This window comes from Grammomys surdaster, unplaced genomic scaffold (genome assembly GCF_004785775.1).
Source record: "Grammomys surdaster isolate TR1022 unplaced genomic scaffold, NIH_TR_1.0 126313, whole genome shotgun sequence".
Classification (NCBI taxonomy): Eukaryota; Metazoa; Chordata; class Mammalia; order Rodentia; family Muridae; genus Grammomys; species Grammomys surdaster.
Window position 1 is genome coordinate 2,781,689 of NW_021621113.1, and position 20,038 is coordinate 2,801,726.

Genomic DNA, 20,038 nt, shown 5'->3' on the forward strand with positions numbered 1-20,038 from the left:
GGGGGGGGGGGTTTGAGAAGTTAGAATCTAAGCCTGAAGAGTACCCAAGAGGATGAATACCAAAATGAGTGAGCCTGGAAGAGAAGAGCAGCTGAGGTTTGAACAGAAAGAGCAGTGGCCTTCAGGACATGTGGAGCTCCGAGAGGGAGCTGCTAGCTTCACAGGCAGACAAAAGTAGAAACACACTTCTTCCATGTAGAAGTGTGTCTTTGTACCGGCTTGGTTTCAGAGAAAGAAACTCCATGCGTAAGCACCTTCTTTTCCTCTCCCTCAGCTAAATACAACTGCAGCTCTAACCCATGGCTAGCTTCAGAACACAGGCTCCTGGGGATGACTCCCAGGTCCAAAAGGAAGGAGAAGTAGTTGATATAAGGTCCCAGGTAAAGGGGAACACCAAAGGTCTCCAAAACCAGGTTATCAATCAATACCTGCTCCTTGGAAGCACTTGTATGCATAGACCCAAGAAACAATGGTGCCAAGCAGGGTGGAACTCAGATGGTTATACCAAAAGGCTGCAACCAACATCCAGGCTGTAGTCACTGGGGAAGAGCTGGAAACTGAAGCTAGTCTGGGCAGACTGTCAGTCACTCAAGATGATCTGTGTGGAACACACCTAGAGCAGCCAGATAACCAACCTCTTCCATGTGGTTCAGGATCTGCTCTGAAGCCCGACATATTGGAGAAAGGGCAGAGAAAGGATAATATTTGTGTTTCATGCTGAGAATCTAGCTCCAGGGCCAGGGTCCTGTCACTTGTTCTACTCTTCAGATAAGGGTGATGATGGCGTCAGAGGACTTTTCCTTGTTGGAACTAGTTAGGAGCAGTTTCAGCCAGGTTTTAAAAAAAAAAAAAAAAAGGCCCAGCGCCTTGCCTTCCCAGAAGGCACTCACCATCGTGGTCCAATGTTGATTGAACCTTTCAGTATCTACTACCAGCCCTGAACTACTTTTTTAGAGGAATCTGGAGCAGGGACTGAAAACTAAAGGACAGACGGGAGAGGGAAAGGCAGAGGCCAGCAGCAAGAACCTGAACGTTAGATCTGCAAGTGTAGGGCAGGAATACAACAGTGCTGGTCTAGAGAAAGAAAAGTGCAGGTAAGGGTGTGTGGGGTACCACAATGGGGCACTGTGCAGCCACCTCCACGGGTGGTCTACCTCGCTGACAATGCACCCACTACCAGCTCTCAGAGCTCCCATTTAGTGAACTGTGTAACCCCTTAAAATATAGGCCAGCCTCTGAGGCACTGAACTGGCTTTACTGAGAGAGGGGGTGGGGTGAGGGAGAGGGAGGGAGGAGTGGGGTGAGGGAAAGGGAGGGGGAGAGAAGGATCTATATAACTCTCAGGAAACGGGAAATGCAAGCCAAGGACGAGGACCCTCAGAAGGGAGGTGCTGACAGGGTTCTCTGGTAACAGGAGAGGCAGCTGTGTCATGACTTAGTGTGGGTAACAGTGGCTGACACTGAGTTAGAGAAGGCAGGATGTTTTCTGCTTAGAAGCAAGGAAGAGAGTAGCAGACTTCACCGGGCCTTGAGGCCCTCCTTGCTCCCTTCAGGTTGGGAACAATCAGATCCAGCTGATTTACTTCATAAAGGTTCCAGAAGTGAGAGTTGGTCCCAAGTGGTGGCCCAGAATACAAGCAGAGAAAAAAAGGCCCGAGTTCAGTCCTCTGAGCAGAAAGATGTACATCTTCCTGGTCTTCCTCACAGTATCCCACTCACATCCAGTTTGTCCTCCTAAGACCAATTAAGACTGACCTACTTAAAATACAGACTAGTAAAAAAAAAACAAAAAACAAAAAAACAAAAACAAAAACAAACCAAAAAAACCCAGAACTTTCTGACATTCTCTCCTTTGGAAGTGAAATATACATGATCCAGCGATGGCAGAAGGAAGAAGAAAGGCCAAAGGCAGGGATTCATGACTATCCCAATCCACGACACTAACTCCAACCTCCTCTGCAACTTAGGGGTCATCAGAGCAAGGACTTTCTCCTCAGGAGAAGGAAGGACCACAGCCCCCCATCTCAAGCTCAGGAGAAAACACAGCCACCTCAGAGGTTCATTCAACTCTGAGGTGAATTTTCAAGTAAACAAATGAAGTTGGGTCGCACCATTTAGGAAGTGGGTAGGAAACAGGGTCAGTAGCTACACAGGAGAAGCCCTGTCTAAAGGCCTGTGCCCCTCCCTTCCACTCCACTGGTATACTTGCTCCAGGAGAGTGACGGAGGGATCCTCCCAAACTAAAGAGGTCTTAGGCGTAGGGTCAGAGGGAGGGAGGGACCTTTGTTTCATGGGGGCCTCCCCATTAGCCTCTATTTCCAGACAATGCTGGCAGCTGGGTTCCTAAATCCAGCTTTTTGGGAAGAACAACCTTAATAGAAGAAAAATGTGCAAAAGAAAAAATTAAATAATCCAAGCATACAAGATTAATATTCGGTCAGAGCAAGAACACTTTGTTTCGGACTTCTCCCCTCCCCTCCCACCTCCCACCTCTGGAATATTCCATCTGCTCAAGTACCCAAGAGTTACACACGTCAGGGCAGAGGACTGGGATGGATGAAGAAAGATAATTGGGAGGGAAGTCACCACTAAAGAAAATAAAAGAAAAAAAATTTAAAGGTGCAAATTGATTACCTCAGTCCTCCTTTGTCTGCCCCTGGGCTCCTGGGTTAAAGACATGTGTGCAGCCAAAATAAAGTGTAAGCAAGAGAAACCCACACGTCCCCTTCTTGTCTCAAAACCCAATGTGAGCCTCAGATGGTTCTGTCTGTCCAGAGGGCGCTCCCTCCAGGGAAGGGGATGAGCAGGTCAAGAGCACAGTCTCCAGGGCAGCAGGTGTGGGTGGGGTGGCTGTTCTCCTGCCCACCAGAAGGCTGCTCCTCTGCTGGCTGCTGGTGCTTCCCATGCCCTCCCCTCCCCGGAGGCAGACATTATAGCTGGAAGCCCTCCATGGGGGCCTCAGGCTGCTGGAAGATGAACTGCTGCTGCGTCTCATCCACCTGAGGAGCCAGGCTGCTGTCGTCATCCTCCACACCAAAGTAGTGCTCAATGAGGTCAAAGGCCTTCTGGTAGATTTCCTGGTTCTCATGGCTTTGGAGAAACTCAATTTTATCCAAGCCTATGGTGTAAGAAGAAAACAGGTATGTACCTTTCCTTTCCTAAAGTACAAGTTCCCAAACAAAAGCAGGGAGCATGTCAGCCCGACTTGTGTAAAGTGCTTGCCCTGAAAACATGAGTTCTCCCCAGACACAAGGCTAGGTATGGTGGCAGGGAGTTGTAGCCCGAGCCAGGCGTGGAGGGGATACAGGTGAGACAAACCGCCTGGGGTTTGTTTACTGGTGGGCTTGGGAACCCTAAGGTGTATAGCTCTTGAGGAACAATGCCTCAAACTGACCTCTGGCCTACACACACATGCACAATACAACTGATTAGAGGTTCTAGACTGATTCTGTTGTAAGCTAACTCTGGGCAAATCATGATTTGCCTTTTCTGAGATGGGTTAGTTAAGGCAATCCAGAATTTTTACAGGAGAGACTGTTGAGACGCATGTCTTCTAGCTCCTGGTAGTAGTACCAAATTTTGCCCTGTTCCTCATTGCATACATTGTACTGTATCTGCTTTTGAGGTAGGTGGCGCCTGTGAGAACAGCACTGTTCTCATATGGCTCCTCAGAGGGAGCAGGAGATGGTGGGACAAGGAAACTTGGCAGTGATAACAATTACTTCTATCTACCCGGCTAGTCAGTACATGTCCGCTACTCTCAAGGAAAGGTCTAAAACACTGTGCTTAGGATAGCTTGGCTGGACAGGAACTTGTCACTGGTTTTAGAAGCACAGACTCAAGGGCTGGAAAGATGACTCAGCAGATACATGATTGCTGCCAAATCTGAGTTCAACCCTAGGGACCCACATGGTAAAGGGAGAGAACTGACTCCTTCAGGTTGTCCTTTGACCTTCATTCCATATGCACATATCATGTATGCCCATACTTATACATGCACGCATACACGAATGGATAAATAAATGTAGTAAAAAATAAAAAACCACAAAACGGTGGATGTGGTCCACCATCTTCCCCACTGACAGACACATGGGGTCAGGGAGGGAACCTACCGTAGGCTTCCTCGATGAGGCCACAGTAGGGATTGACCCCTGAGCCACTGCGCTTGCCCTCCTGCTCTCCAAGCCGCAGAATGTTCTCTAGTCCATTGAGGGCCACTTGCACAATTTTTGAATCCATTACAGTCAGCAGGTCACACAGGGGTTTAATGCAGCCCAGTGACACCAGGTACCTGGGGACCAGAGAGACGGACGCTCCACATTAATGCAGAACACGTAGAGTGCACCAGGTGGTTTGACCTGTGGGTCTCCCTCATACACACTGATACTCCCAACAAGGCATTCTTCCTGAGTCTGAATAACCACCTAGCCTTTACCTTCTTATCTTTACCCCCTCTCTGTCACTGATCTATTCCCTAATGAACAGAGTCTTATTGTCACCTTGGCTACAATGTTGTAACTCTAGACACATTAAGAAAATCCTCAGGTTCCTTACTCCCCTGAATACAACTTCTATGGTATGTCAGGACAGACTGTCTACCATCTGGCCCCTACCTCTTTAGCACTACTCAGAATATTCCATTCTGAGGTTATTAAATTATGGTCAAATTTGAGAAGATCTCCAGATTTCTGATTCTTGGAGATTATAACTATTATAATGCTATATTTAACCCTCTTCCCTGGCCCTGGCACCCTTTTTAAACATGGTTTCTCTATGTAGCCCTAGCTCACCTGGGATTCCCTACACAGATCGGCTGACTTTGAATTCAGAGATCTACCTGTCTCTGCCTCTAGTGTCCTCAGACTTAAGTTGTACACCATCATGTTCACCTTATATTTTCCTTTTAATGTTTAACTCAATGGTTCTTCCTTTCTCCTGAGACTTTAGTATGTACAGACTTTATTCCCTTTAGTTAAGTTAAAATTAGGGGGAAAGACACATCCAACCTGTATGATTCCTCCTAATGTTCAGATGATGAACACCAGAATAAAGGGGCATAGGTACAAACTGGAGGATAAGGCATGTCCTCAGCCCCTGAAAGTCTAAAGCAAGAGGAGTCTAAACTCAAGGAGAGCTTAGTATACACAGAGAACCCTAATCTCAACAAAACAAAACACAAACAAAAAACTCCAAGACTTAGCTGGGTATAAACATGTATGCACATAATCCCAGCACTTGGGAGGCAGTGGTAGGATAGGTCAGCCTGTCTTAAGATTCTGTCTCAAGAAAAACAACCACCATCAACAATACAGCAATCGGGCTGGAGAGATGGCTCAGTGGTTAAGAGTGCTGACTGGTCTGGTCTTCCAGATGTTCTGAGTTCAAGTCCCAGTAACTACACGGTGGCTCACAACCATTTTTAATAGGATCCACTGACTTCTGGTGTGTCTGAAGACAGCGAGAGTGTACTAACAAACATAAAATAAATAAAAACTAAAACAATCAACACAGGAATCTACTGCAGAGTCCAAGATCACTTAGCAGCTTACTAGTTAAACCTTAATACGGTTAGACTAGGTCAGACTTTTCCCATCAAAAGCCATTTAAAGTCATATGAGAACCATGAACAAAAGAGAGCACACATATCATTTTAAGACGTTAGGAAAGGACTCCTACCTGATTTGCTCAGGGGTTCCTCCTGACGTGGCATTCGTGATAGCCCAGGCTGCTTCTTTCCTTGTACGGAACTCTGCTTTCTGAAGGATTTCGATCAATACAGGGAAGATATTTGCATCTATGACAGCCTGAAAGAGAGATGAGGAAGGAAGCAGAAAGACAGTTTAAGGAAAAAAAGCAGAAGGATCAGGCATGGTGACATATTCTTGTGTAATTCCAATACCTGGAAGGTGGAGGCAGAAGGATTATGAATTCAAGGTCATTTGAGGCTAGCCCGGGCTACCTGACACATTGTCTCAAAGCAAAAGATGAAGAAAGAGCAAACCTAGTGTAAGAATCACAACTCACACTGTTTTCTGTTAACCCACCTACAAGTTCTTTGTTCTTACTAGAGGAGGGATAAGGTGTGGGGCACCTAGCTGCCACTATGACCAGCTGGTTATGCTGCCCTCAACTGTTTTGGTGGTGTTGGGCATTGAACCAAGCAATTCAATTGGGCGAGCATCCTACTGCCGAGCTACGCCGCTTGCCCTTTGCCTTGGCTCCAGTTTCTAATGGGAAAAATGCTGTTTTTCGAAGTAAATCTACCTGTATCTGAGCCCTGTTGCCAGCAGTGATGTTTGAAATGGTCCAGCAAGCTTCCTTACGGATTGATTCCTTAGAGCTGCTCAGCAGGTGGAGGAGGCAAGGGAGGGCTGAGCAGTTAAGAATGACCTAAAACACAAAAGCATAAGGAATGTATCAAAATTAGATACTTAATCCAATTAAAAATGATATGCATCAAGACAACATAAACAGTGCAAAGCAAATCTGCAGAATATTAGAAAATACTTGCAAAACAAAACATGTATTGGTAAGAGTTAATATGCAGAATATAAAAACTCTTTTTTTTATTTTTTAAAGACTTTTTTATTTATATGAGTGCACTGTCACTGTCTTCAGACCATTACAGATGGTTGTGAGCCACCATGTGGTTGCTGGGAATTGAACTCAGGACCTCTAGAAGAGCAGCTAGTGTTCTTAACCTCTGAGCCATCTCTCCAGCTCTATGAAGAACTCTTACCCTAAGCAATCAAACTAAAAATGAGCAAAGGGCTTGAACAGACATTTCTCCAAGGAGACTATCGATTATCTATTAGCACACATGATAGGCGCAAGACCCCTAACTCTGCTACTGGTTTATAGAAAATATTTTTCATATTTTTGGTTTTTTGAGATAGGGTTTCATGCTGAGCCTTCTATCTCTAACTCCTAAGTGCTAGGATTATGGTATGTGCCACATGGCTCAAAAGGTTAACATGAATTTACCGTGAGGTAATGTCTACAAGACCATAAAGGTCTAGAAGTATTGGTGATCCAACAGCTTTCCATGTCTCAAAAGGATCACAGACCAGACTTCGTTCCTCACACTGTTCCAGTAAATCCAGTCATTCCACTTAGCTTTCTTTGCACAAGTACCAATCAGATGATTTGTTTCTAATTGTTTAAGAGAAGAAGGAATTGTGATAACACAGAGACTGCCGGTGCTAAAACTACTTAAAGTCATGCTTTCTCTGATAGACCATGCAGTTACATAGGAAGACTTTGGTCCTCCCACAGCTGACCTGAGCTAAGATTCCACCCCTCTTCTTCCTCACCTGGGTCTGGATGTCATCCCCAGTGACAATATTACCCACAGCTCTCAAAGCAGGAGATGCCACTTTGTAATCGTTGTGCCTACAGAGGGAAAACAGCTATCAGTGGAGAAACAGCACATCCCCTTCAGCCCTGCCGAAACCAACACTGGCAGTCTTCCTTGCAGCTTCAGACCTTTGGGTGGGTCAGCAACCCGCTGTTTGTACTTTCTTGCTTTGTTCTGTGAGACAGTCTTTATACTGCAGTCCACCCTGACCTTGAATTTGTTATTCCCCTGACTCAGTCTCCCAAACGCTGGGATTACAGCCACACCACCATGCCTCATTTTGGTTAGAGCTCTTTGACCTTGGTAAGCTAAGAAAACTTTCACCCTCTTGAACTGAAACCACTCACATCAGAAGTTCTACCAATCTCCGGCAGACTCCAGAGTCTATGACTGCCTGAATCTTCTCATTGGGGCCATCAGACAGGTAAGAGAGAGCCCAGCAAGCATCTGCCAGCAAGTCTGAGTCGCTGCTGAAGAGTAGGCGGGACAAGACAGGCAAACAAGGAGAGACCTGTTGGAAGCAGAGTGAGGAGGACTGATCCTAGGGCTGCACCAGCTCTATCACTAAGCCTACCATGGCTACCCCTTCCCAACATGGAATTCTACACCCTGGGAATGCCATCAAACCCGCAGGACCACCTTTTCACTTTCCTACCCTGGTACACAACATCGTCCTCTACACTGACAATTGCCTTTCACTTTCACATGAGTTGAGACTCTCATGGGTCTTCCCAAAACTTAAAAGGAAATCCTATGATGGAATCTGGAATCACAGCTAGTAAGTAGCTCTCACCTTTGCGAACTCTGGAGGAGGATTCTTCCCTCGGCAGAGGTTTGAGAGGGCCCAAACTGCATTCCGTGTCATCGTCAGTCGTGTGGACTTAGTAAGGAGTCTGTAGACAATAAAGCCATAATCTGAGCACTGATATCCTAGTGTTCTAGCACAGGGCTGTTGCCCATAAACCCTAGAAGATAACCCAGACCCTAGAACTATTTTGTTCTTGAAAAAGGTGACTGTTCAGTCTTGGCTGGTCTGAAACTTGCTAATGTAGACTAGGCTGGCCTCCCATGGGCTAGGATTAAAGGCAGGTATCACTATGCTGGGCCTCATTATTTGTGTTTGTTTTGTTCTGTGATAGGCTTTTTTCTGTGTAACTCTGGTCATCCTGGAACTCATTTTGTAGACCAAGGTGGTCTTAGACTCAGAAATCCGCCTGCCTCTGCCTCCCGAGTGCTGGGACCAAAGGTGTGTGCCACTACCCAGGGCTTTATTTATTATCTTAAGGGATCAAGTAAACTTCCCCTCCAAATGCACTGCCACTTAGCCGCCCTACAGATCCCCCAGGTACAGATGCTGTTAATTACTCACGTTAACAAAGGATTAAGGATGGAACAATTTAAGACATAATCTCTGCAAACCGAACTGTCTCCGGCTATGTTTCCAAGCGCCCAGACTGCCTGAAAAGGGAAGGGAGAACTATCACCCTGAGCCTGCAGCTTCTGTGACTACTATATTCAGTGCTACAAAGTGGTGTGTCAGGATGAGGACAGCACCAGGCTTGACCACACACTGACGTGAGCTACCGAGATTCTAGGGTCTACAGTTATTCTTGCTGAGTGCTTGCTCTGTGAGAGCTTCTCCCCAGGAGGCCCTGGTTTAGTGGGAAAGACAGGCTGTCATATGAACTGAAGCCAGAGACACCACAGACTTCACCATCCCTTCCATTAGGAAGGGAGAAAGAGAAGTGAAGTTCTGACCCTCTTCACCTTGGACCAGATCCACATGAGGTAAAAGAGACAGACCCATCACCACTTCCATTCCTGTGTAAGGGTCACAGGCTAACCAATCTTCATACATGGAGCATCACACCAAGCCTCGCTCAAGTCTCCATATTTCTCCAAATATGCATTAATATTTGTTTTTTATTATATTGTCAGTACCATCAAAACATTAACCAAATCATGAGTATTACCTGTTCTTGTACATCTTCAAAGTCCGAGTTAAGCAGCTCTATAAAAATGGGGACAGCTCCTGCTTCAATGACAATTTTGGTCTGCTGAGAGGTTCCAGAGGCAATGTTTGTTAGAGCCCAGGCAGCTTCAAACTGAAAGGGAGATCATGGCACAATTGAGAGGTCACTGCAGACTGAGCAGTCCTACCTACCACCTGCTTCACAGCAGCCAATCTCTAGCACATAAAGAAGCCCAAACTAAACATGTCCATCCTGCCACCCTTCAGTTCCAGCAGAGTAGTGATGCATGCCACACATGTGAAGACAGGTGGACTGGGCTTTAGTGACCCAGGAGGTTTCGTCTGGGAACAAGGGTAAGAATGATGGTGTACTCCTTCCTCCCCAGTTTTCCCCTCTAAGGTCTTACTCTGTGGCTAAGGCTGTCCTTGAGCTTTTTTGCCTCTGTTCCCCACATGCTGGAACTACAGGTATGAGCCAGCACACCTACATCTCCACCTACTCTCTGCTGTGTTTTAAGCAACTTCTGATGGATCTGCTTATCATCTGTCTCTGGAAAACAGAACCTCAGACACAGTGAGCGATTTGCATCAAGGTAAGTTACAGGTGCACTAGACTCTCTGATTTATAATGGAACAATGTATCACATTCTCAGATCTCTGAAATGAAAAACTTCCTTTATGGGCTCTCTCCCTCTCCCCCAGGCCCCTTCTAGGTCTAGCTATGTAGCCCAGGCTGGTATCAAACTTGTGGTAATCCTCATGTTCCAGCCTACTGCATGCTGAAAGTATTAGTGCATGTTGGCTTAAAGTATTAGTGTGGCTTAAAGCCACTCCCCCCCCCCCGACTCTGCATATATACTGTGGAAACTCAGCCAGGTTTACATGATTATTACAATTCAAAACTTTTTTATGTCTGTGTGTTCATCTACATACCATACCATGCTTGTGGAGGTCAGAGGACAACTTGCAGGAGTCAAGAGTCATTTCTCTCCTGTCATGTGTCCTGGGTCACACTATCAGGTCTGATATCTCTCTCTCTCTCTCTCTCTCTCTCTCTCTCTCTCTCTCTCTCTCTCTCTCTCTCTCTCTCTCTCTCTCTCATTTAAAAAGACACTCACTATGGAGAACAGGCTGGCCTCAAACTGTCAGGTTTGTTCCCTTTGCTAGTTGCACAGGCTGTACTACCATGCCCAGCCTGGAAGCTGTTTTTAAGGAAGGTAATTTCCCCAGATTCCTTTCCTACTTCCTTAAGCTACGCCACAGAGATAGCCCACTGTCATGTGAGGAACTGTCATCTGGCCACTCCACCTTAGAGCTTTTACCTGTAATGTACAATTCTCACTCCTCTTCAGAAACTCCACAAACCGATCAACCACTCCTGGAGTGCTAATAACTTCATCTATTGGAGGACTCGGCTCTAGAGGAAGACAGGAAAGACGTAAAAAGTCAGGACAAGATTTGACTGATCCATTCATAATCCTAGATGCTCTGACCACGTTTGTAAACATTCCAAAGACTGTCATTGCTCATCTACAGCTGCGCAATTCCCTTGGCATGTTACTAGCATAAAGGCAACCTAACTTAGGTGTGCTCCCCCGTGGCTTCCTAAATGTAAGCACATGAGAAAAGGAGAGAGAGGAGGCCGAGGCATGAGCAACCCTAGTCTATATATTTCCCTTCTAACAAACACCATTCACTGCTCTTGCTGGATGGTGGTGGCACACACCTATAATCCCAGCACTCAAGAGGCAGAGGCAGGTGGATCTGTGTGAATTCAAGGCCAGCCTGGTGAATTCTACAGAGAGAATTCCGGGACAGTCAGAGTCAGGGCTACATAGAGAAACCTTGTCTTGAAAAACAAAAAATAAACAAACAAAAAAGTAGCTAAAGGAGGTGCTGAAGATTTTTTTTAGGGAAAAGGATTATTAGAAGGAATATCAAGAATAAAGGTGGGAATACACCTGACTTATTCAAAGAAAACCTAGCCAGAAAGGTAGGATGAGAAATGGGTAGTAGTTAACTAACAGGGACAAGAGGCTAAATGACATGAACCCTCTCTGAGAAGGACCGGGCTTTATACCTTTGGAAAGGAGTTTCCGGAATTTCTGTGTGGTTGCTAACTGCAAGTCAGAATCGTCAGAAAAGAGCATCTCCACCATTTCTCTTGTGATCACACTCTCCTAGAATAGAAAACAGATTATGACCTTGTGGGTCAAAAGTAACGCCAGAAGGGAGCACACAATCTTGCACGACATTTTGCTTTTTAAGATCCTCAGGTGAGGAGGGCATAATAGATCCAGGAGGAGGGCTTATCTAATCCATGTCTGCTTCAAGATACAATACTTAAAAGTGATTCCCAGTTGTGCTGCAGCTTCCCTAAATGCTTCTTCAGGGATTTGCATGAGAGTTGATTGATTCCTTGCAGATTGTCCACAAAAGGCAAGGGAGAGCTTCATATCTGATTTCTGTCCTGACAGCAGCTGTGACCATGTCTTCAAGGGCTTACCCCAGTTGTAGAGCTCACGTAGGAATCCATCAGCAGACTATCATACATGGCAGCTTCTTCATTAATCAGCTCTACATTTCTCCGTTTAAAAAGCTGAGAAGTGAGGAGAGGAGACAGAGGGTAACATCACTCACAAACTGAAGGCAGATGATGATGTAATGACAAGAAAATATGAGCAGGAGGAAAATGAGGGCGGCCTTTAAGTAGACATGAAACTGTCAACAGTTGGTTTTTTTTTTTTTTTTTTGGTTTTTTGAGACAGGGTTTCTCTGTGGAGCCCTGGCTGTCCTGGAACTCACTCTGTAGACCAGGCTGGCCTCGAACTCAGAAATCTGCCTGCCTCTGCCTCCCAAGTACTGGGATTAAAGGCATGCACTACCACTGCCTGGCTTCAACAGTTATTTTCTATGATACATCTGTTCACAGCCTTTAAAAAAATATTTAAAAAAACCTTTGCACTTTGTGTAATGGGTGAGGGGAGTGAAAAAAAAAAAAAAACCAGAAAGAGAGAAAGAGAGAAAGGAAGGAAAGAAGGAAGGAAGGAAGGGAGGGAGGGAGGGAGGGAGGGAGGGAAGAAGGATGAAAGGTAGGTAAGTAGGGAGGTGGTGGTGGCCCACCTTTTAATCCCAGCACTTGGGAGGCAGAATCAGGCAGATCACTGAGGCCAGCCTGGTCTACAGAGGGAGTTCCAGGCAGACAAAGAAAATATGACCAAAGCAGGTTATGTGACTGAATCTAGAGCTGAGTAATACACATCTGGTGGTGCATGGTGATGACAACAGTAAGACGGATCAGTCTCTGGCCTGGGCACTTTTCTTTTTGGAGACAGTTTCTTCTGTGTAGCCCTGGCTACCCTGGAAGTTGCTCTGTAAACTAGGCTGGCCTCAAACTCAGAGATCCACTTGCTTCTGTCTCTTGAGTACTGGGATTCAGGGTGTGTACCCCCACTGCTGGGCTTGTCCTAAGTACATTTAACACAGAAGACTCTTAAAAGAACAGAAGGCTAGAGACATGGCTAACTGTTGTTGTTCAAGGGGACATGGGTTCGATTCCCAGCTCGAAACTTATGTAGCTCCAGGGGAATCCAATGCCCTCTTCTGACCTCTGCAGACACCAGGTACATATACATACAAAACTTACACATATACATGAAATCAAAGTGCTTCTTTGTGCCTGCATGCCTTTAATCCCAGCACTTGGGAGGCAGAGGCAGGCAGATTTCTGAGTTCGAGGCCAGCCTGGTATACAGAGTGAGTTCCAGGACAGTCAGGGTTCCACAGAGAAACCCTGTCTCGAAAAACCAAAAAAAAAAAAAAATGCTTCTTTGTTTTGGAAATGGAGTCTTTCTATATGGCTCTGGTTGTACTGAAACTCTCCAGTTCTTAAAAACAGAAGGAAGCCCAGAATGACTGCTAAGTCTCTATGGCCATGCCAAATCCTGACTACATTGTGTGTAGTACAAAGACAGAAGGCACAAGGATGCTGGCAGAGGAGGTGTAATCTTCTTCATTGGTATAGCCACTGGTAAATTACCTAGTTATCATTAAACAACCTCTATTTATGCTCCTACAAACAACCCTCACTAACTCAGCAGGGCACAGCAGAATGAAGAGAGATGGGAGTCGGAGGAGTTACTGGGAAGAAGGGATTCAGCAGGAGAGGGATAGGAGAAGTTAACCAAGGATAACTATGACCAACATACATTACACACAAAGATGGAATTATCAGAATAATTTTATCTATTTACTTATTTGGTTTTATGAGACAGGGTTTCTCTGCGAAGCCTTGGCTGTCCTGATACTCACTCTAGATTATTCTGGCCTTGAACTCACAGAAATCCACCTACCTCTGCTTCCTAAGTGGTGGGCTTAAAGGCATGAGCCACCACTGCCTGAATAATTTTTTCAAGTTTTTAAATTAAAAAAATATTTACATGTATGTGCCTGAGTGAGTTCAGGTATAGCACATGCATGTAGGGGCCCATGGAGGCCAAAAGAATGCATCTCTTAGAACTAGAGTCACACATGGCTGTAAACCACTCTGTAGGTGCTAAAACCCGAACCTAGGTCCTTTCCAAGGGCAGTAAGTACCATTAACAGCTCAGTCATCTCTCCAGCCACAAACTTATGTTAAAAGATGAACAAAAACCAGGGCTAAGCCGGGCGGTGGTGGCGCACGCCTTTAATCTCAGCACTTGGGAGGCAGAGACAGGCGGATTTCTGAGTTCGAGGCCAGCCTGGTCTACAGAGTGAGTTCCAGAACAGCCAGAACTACACAGAGAAACCCTGTCTCAAAAAAAAGAAAAAAAAAAAAAAAAAAAACCAGGGCTAAGAGATGGCACAGTAGGTAAAGCACCCAAGTCTGAGTTCCCAGCACTCATAAAGGATGTCTGTCATCCCAGCACCACGGCAGTCAGATGGAGGGAGATAGACCACACATGCAGCAGTGATCAGCACACCACAAACAAAGGAGACCCAGGCCCAGCCAAGGTTCAGGGTGAAGCTGACACTCGGAGGTTGTCCTGATTTCCACTGGCATGCCATGCCATGCACGCATGCATCAAGCAACCAAGCAAGGAGAACACGAGGAACAGGAAGCTGCAACTCCAAGGCAGGATAATGACACTGGAGTTGGTTTGATTTTTAGAAAAGGATTAAGAAATTGTTTTTTTCCTTTCACAAAGTTTCTAACGTTTCTTTACAAAAGGAACCTGGAAGGCTGGGGAGATGTATTAATGAGTAAAATGCTTGTAAAGCAAGCATGAAGACTCGAGTTCAGAACCCCAGTCTGTAAGTTAGGTATAGCAGTGCACAGCTATAATCCCAGCACTTAGGAGGCAGGAGCTCTAGCGCACACTGGCCAGTCAAGCCAATCAGTGGGTTCCAGGTTCAGTGATGGAAGTTAACGTACAACTAGGAAGCCTGTAATATCAATGTACACACACACACACACACCTTGCACACATGCATACCCACCTACAAAACAAACAAGGAAACAAATTTGATGACTAGCCTCCTACATAGATAAACCACATTTCCCTATGCCAGCATTTCAACCTATGGGTTGAGACCCCTTTGGGGTAGGGGTTACCTAAAACCATTGTAAAACACGGATTGTGTTGTAAATACATCATGATTGTAATGTATTGTAACTACATTATGATTCATAAGTTACGAAGTAGCAACAAGATAATTTTATGGTTGGGGGTCACCACAACATGAAGGATTGTATTATACAGTCACAGTGTTAGGAAGGGTGAGAAGGATGAAGGGCAAGGGCAACCCCAAAGTTGGCCAGTGCCCCATAGGTGCACCTGAGAATACTGCAGGTGACTTACTTGTTGTTCCCGCTTCTGTTTCCGAAGCTGAATGCCCTCTTCCTCCCTCCTTCGTCTCATTTCCTCAGGGTTTAAGGCATTGTTCTTATAGCTCTTCATTCGATAATTGTCTTTCCCTGGGCTTGCCATGGTCTCTAGAAGGGAAGAAAGAGATTGTTAGAATTGGAAGGTTAGCACTTCCTTTTCACACATCAATGAAGACAAAGTACAGGAAGATGGCAAACAAGTTATGGCCCTGAAAAGAAATGAAATGAAGCAGAGAAGCATCTCTGGTTAGTCTGTCTAGGACTGCTTTGGAAGTTCACTTGGCAAAGTCCATGAAGATTTACTATCTTGGGGGGGGGGGCCCCAAGGCACTGCTGAAGAGATGGCTCAGTGGTTAAAAGCATTAGCTGCTTTTGTAGAGAACCCAGGTGCAATTCCCAGAACCTATATGGTGGCTGACAACCATCTGTAAACTCATGGGATCCAGTGCTATTTTCTAACCTCTGAATGTACCAGGCACATAGGTAAACAAAACACTCATACACATAAAGTAAAACTAAATAAATCTTAAAAAACAAAACCGCCGGGCAGTGGTGGCACACACCTTTAATCCCAGCATTTGGGAGGCAGAGGCAGGAGGATTTCTGAGTTCGAGGCCAGCCTGGTCTACAGAGTGAGTTTCAGGACAGCCAGGGATACACAGAGAAACCCTGTCTCAGGAAAAAAAAAAAAAAAAAAAAAAAAAAAAAAAAAAAAAAAAAAAAACCCAACAAGAGAAGGCGGAGAACCGATGACGTGGTTAAGAACATGTGCTGCTCTCGTGGAGCATCCAGGCTCAGTTCCCAGCACCCACACGATAGCGCATCACCATCTAGAGTTCCAGTTCCAGGGCATCTGATGCTTCTTCTGATCTCTCCAGGTTTCTGCACAGATATGGGGCATCAGGTATACAGAAACACATGTACATTAAAAATAAAAATGTAAACAAGAAAGCAAGCCATCAAATGAAGATGGCTCAGTAGGTGATGGTTCTTGCCACCAAGCCTCAGGAGCCAGCTCTATTACCAGGATCCACACAGTTGAAAGAGAGAATCAGCTCCTGCAAGCTGTCTTCTGACTTCCACGTGCACACTATGCCACATATGTGCGCATATGCACACACATGCACGCGTGTGCGCACTCACACAAACATTTATAAGGATCTACAGTGGCCTTTCCTATGGGTCCCTCAACAGGCAGACACGAGACTACTAAAAGCAAGCCCCTGTGGAATGCTGTCCTTTATTACCTGACACATAGTTTTTCATGATTGAGCCTGTGCTGTCCCAGAGGCTGTCCTCTCCTTTGAGCAAAGTTGACAGTTAAACTGAAATAGGAACCACATTGCTTCTTTAGTTACCATGGTGATAAGTAACTATCACAAATATCTACTTATGACTTCACTGGAGAAGCAAGCAACAAAGAATAGAGCAGGCAACAAAGAATAGAAGGATGAACATCTGCAGAAGCCCATGAGGAAACCCTGTTTCTACAGACGGTCCCACCTCCAAGAGGATGCTTTCTTCCCTCTGGCTTAAGAGTGGCCCACGTCATCAGTCACATCTGATTTTTAGGAACTCATTTTCACAATACATTATTTTCTTTCACAGTAAATTCTCCCTATAGACCAAAGTCCAAGCAAGAACAAATCTAAAGTTAATGGGTGTCAACACCTACAACATTAGAAAAATCAAATAAAAAATCTCCAGAGAATAAATAAAGTCAGCTATAATGTTGACACTTGAAAGGTGGGATGATAACACATTCAGAGATGTTCTTCTAAAACGTATGTCACTTACTATCTCACCAAAGATAAAATAACCAGACTGGCCTAAATTTTCTATCTACCTAGTTATTACTATGAACATACATAGTTGATAGCAAAAATTTGGTATTATAGCCAGGCAGATCTCTGTGAGTCCCTGTCTAAAAAAGAAAGGAATGGAGGTTAAAAGGTGAGAGAGGGAGAAAAGGAGGAGCTACAAATGCAAAAATGGAAAGACAGAACACTGAAAGCTTATGCAACATAAAAATAACTAAAATTGCCAGGCATTGTATGGTGCAAACCTTCAATTTCAGCATGCAGGAGGCAGAGGCAGGTGGATCTCAGAGTTTATGTTTATGGATCTGAAGAATGAATAGTTAAATGTTGCTACTGTACACTCAATGCAATTGCCATAATGTCTTCTTGCCCCTGATCTTACACGTGTTCTGGGATCTGAACTGAAGGTCTGACACTAATATAGCAAGTGCTTCACCTCACCTCCACCCTCCCTTTCGCTTTCTTCATGTGTCTTTTGGAATATGAATGCTTACATTCTAATTAAGTCTAATTTACACATGTGTATTTTTGTTGTTGCTATTGTTTGTCTCATATGTTTGATTTATGCTAGTGAAGCACCTGGATGTCTACTACCATTTGTTTCATTGATTTGAGACACAGGACACCTCACATGTAGTTCATGCAAGCTTCAAACTTACCACCTAGCACTAAGGAGACACAGATAGGTCTCTGTGAATTTGAGGTCAACCTGGTCTACTCATAAAGTTCCAGGACAGCTTGGGCTACATAAGAAGACTATCTCAAGAACTCAAAAAAAAACCCAAAAACAAATAAAAATAAAACAGCCGGGCAGTGGTGGCACACGCCTTTAATCCCAGCACTTGGGAGGCAGAGGCAGGTGGATTTCTTAGTTCAAGGCCAGCCTGGTCTACCATAGTGAGTTCCAGGACAGCCAGGAGGACTACACAGAGAAACCCTGTCTCGAAAAACCAAAAAAAAAAAGACCAAACAAACAAACAAAAAACCAAATTTATCTTTACTAAGATACATTCAATGTTAAAGATTCTGTCATTACTAGACCAATTAGCCTGCAGTATATAACAAGTTTCTTTCCTGTTGTCTTAGGGTTTTCATTGCTGTGCACAAACACCATGACCAAGAACTCTTCCTATAAAGACAATATTTAATTGGGGCTGGCTTATAGGTTCAGTGATTCAGTCCATTATCATCCAGGCAGAAGCATGGCAGCATCTAAGCAAGCATGGCCCAGGAGGAACTGAGAGAATTCTACATCTTCACCTGAAGGCTGCTAGAAGACTGGCTTCCAGGCAGCTAGGATGAGGGTCTTAAGCACACGCCCATAGTACCTCGCCTACTCCAAGGCCACACCTCCTCACTGTGCCCCTCCCTGGCCTGAGCATAAACAAACCATCACACTTGTGCTGAGTCACCTTTCAAGTCCTTTCAAGACAGCTGGGCGGTGGTGGCACACGCCTTTAATCCCAGCACTTGGGAGGCAGAGAATCACAGCATTTAGGAGGCAGAGAATCCCAGCACTTGGGGAGGCAGAGGCAGGTGGATTTCTGAGTTCGAGGCCAGCCTGGTCTACAGAGTGAGTTCCAGGACAGCCAGGGCTACACAGAGAAACCCTGTTTCGAAAAACCAAAAAGTCCTTTCAAGACTGTATTAAGTTCAATCTCATACAGTCAAATTTTATTTTTTGGAACTTTTTTTTTTTTTTTTTTTTTTTTTTTTATCTATTAGGACTGTGTCTGTGTGTATGCAGGCAAGTGTGCCAAGTACACATGTGGAGGTCGGAGGACAAACGCAGAGTCAGGTCACCAGGCTTTTGAGGCAAGTGGATTTACTGACAAGAGTCATCTTGAGAGCCTTTAACAGTTCAAAAGCAGCACTGCTACTGGCTCACAAAACAAATATCACAAAATTACGTGAATAGTTGGTTGTGACTAGAGGTTTCCCTTGAGTGCTAGATCTCAAAGCTCCCCCCCCACCTTGGTTTTTTGTTTTGTTTTTTTGTTTGCTTTTTTGAGACAGGGTTTCTCTGTGTAGCCCTGGCTGGCCTCAAACTCAGAGCTCCATCTGCTCTGCTGCTCCAGTGCTAGCACTGTGCTACCACCACCAGGCTCTGTCACTCACACTTCATCTTCGTTTCCTCAGATTTCTTGAGTTTTGGTAATTATTATTAACAAGGAAGTTAAAAAAAAAAAAAGGTGGGGGACCTGTTGCTTGCACACACACTAAATGTGGTTAAAAGATAAATACTCAGGGGCTGGAGAGATGGCTTAGTAATTAAGAGCACTGGCTACTCTAACATAGGACCCAGAACCTACTCCTAGTACTATCCCCATGGTGGCTCACAACCTTCTGTGCTCCAGTTACAAGGGATCTGACGTACTCTTCTCCTCTCCATAGGCACCTGGCATGGTGCATAGACATACATGCAGGCAGAACACTAATGTACATTAACACAAACAAAACACCCCAAAACTTAGAAAAACTACTTGCCAGGTGTGGCAACAGACACCTTAACTTCCAGAATTCATATGCCAGAGGTAGGCAGATCTGTGAGATCCAGGCCAGCCAGGGCCATGTAGTGAACATCTGATGAGCATACTGGTTCATAACTTTAATCCTAGCAACTGGGGAGAGAAAGGAGGCATGCGGAGATCCGCCTTCTCTCCCTTCCAGTTGCTGAATTAAAGACCACCTGGCTCCTCTGCCTGAGTTAAAAGACTGCACCGCCACTCTCTCCTCCCATTCTCTTTTTAGCCTAATAGCTGCACTTTTTGTGCTTTAGTTGATTCTATAGTTTCAAGATATATAGAGACAATCACACAGATAAGGAAACCTCATTCCCAGACCTCACCCTCTTTACTTCTATATCCACTTGTCTTTTGGATGCCTTTCCTTGGAAATCAGAGGTATTCTAAATTGCCTACATGTAGACACATTTCAGTATCACCATCTACTCTGTTGCTCAGGTCAACAGGCACAGGAGGCATACCTGACCTTCACCCTGCTCAGCTTAGTCACTGCAA

General features: G+C 45.0%; 1 protein-coding gene across 2 annotated transcripts in view; it reads right to left on the bottom strand.

The window, feature by feature from the left end:
- Positions 1-20,038, bottom strand: part of Kpna6 (karyopherin subunit alpha 6) — a 29,046-nt gene continuing 9,008 nt past the window's right edge. The window contains exons 1-14 of one of the 2 annotated variants that reach the window (XM_028759837.1): positions 16,446-16,518; positions 15,173-15,306; positions 11,836-11,928; positions 11,410-11,509; positions 10,652-10,746; positions 9,331-9,462; positions 8,727-8,815; positions 8,151-8,250; positions 7,705-7,868; positions 7,314-7,392; positions 6,265-6,390; positions 5,677-5,804; positions 4,113-4,291; positions 1-3,118 (exon numbers count right to left, since the gene is read on the bottom strand). In XM_028759837.1, the coding sequence (XP_028615670.1) occupies positions 2,931-3,118; positions 4,113-4,291; positions 5,677-5,804; positions 6,265-6,390; positions 7,314-7,392; positions 7,705-7,868; positions 8,151-8,250; positions 8,727-8,815; positions 9,331-9,462; positions 10,652-10,746; positions 11,410-11,509; positions 11,836-11,928; positions 15,173-15,306; positions 16,446-16,464 (1,626 nt within the window). In that variant the 5' untranslated portion in view covers positions 16,465-16,518 and the 3' untranslated portion in view covers positions 1-2,930. Of the gene's footprint in view, positions 3,119-4,112; positions 4,292-5,676; positions 5,805-6,264; positions 6,391-7,313; positions 7,393-7,704; positions 7,869-8,150; positions 8,251-8,726; positions 8,816-9,330; positions 9,463-10,651; positions 10,747-11,409; positions 11,510-11,835; positions 11,929-15,172; positions 15,307-16,445; positions 16,519-20,038 lie in introns of those variants that run through there. The other variant, XM_028759838.1, reaches the window with a different exon arrangement.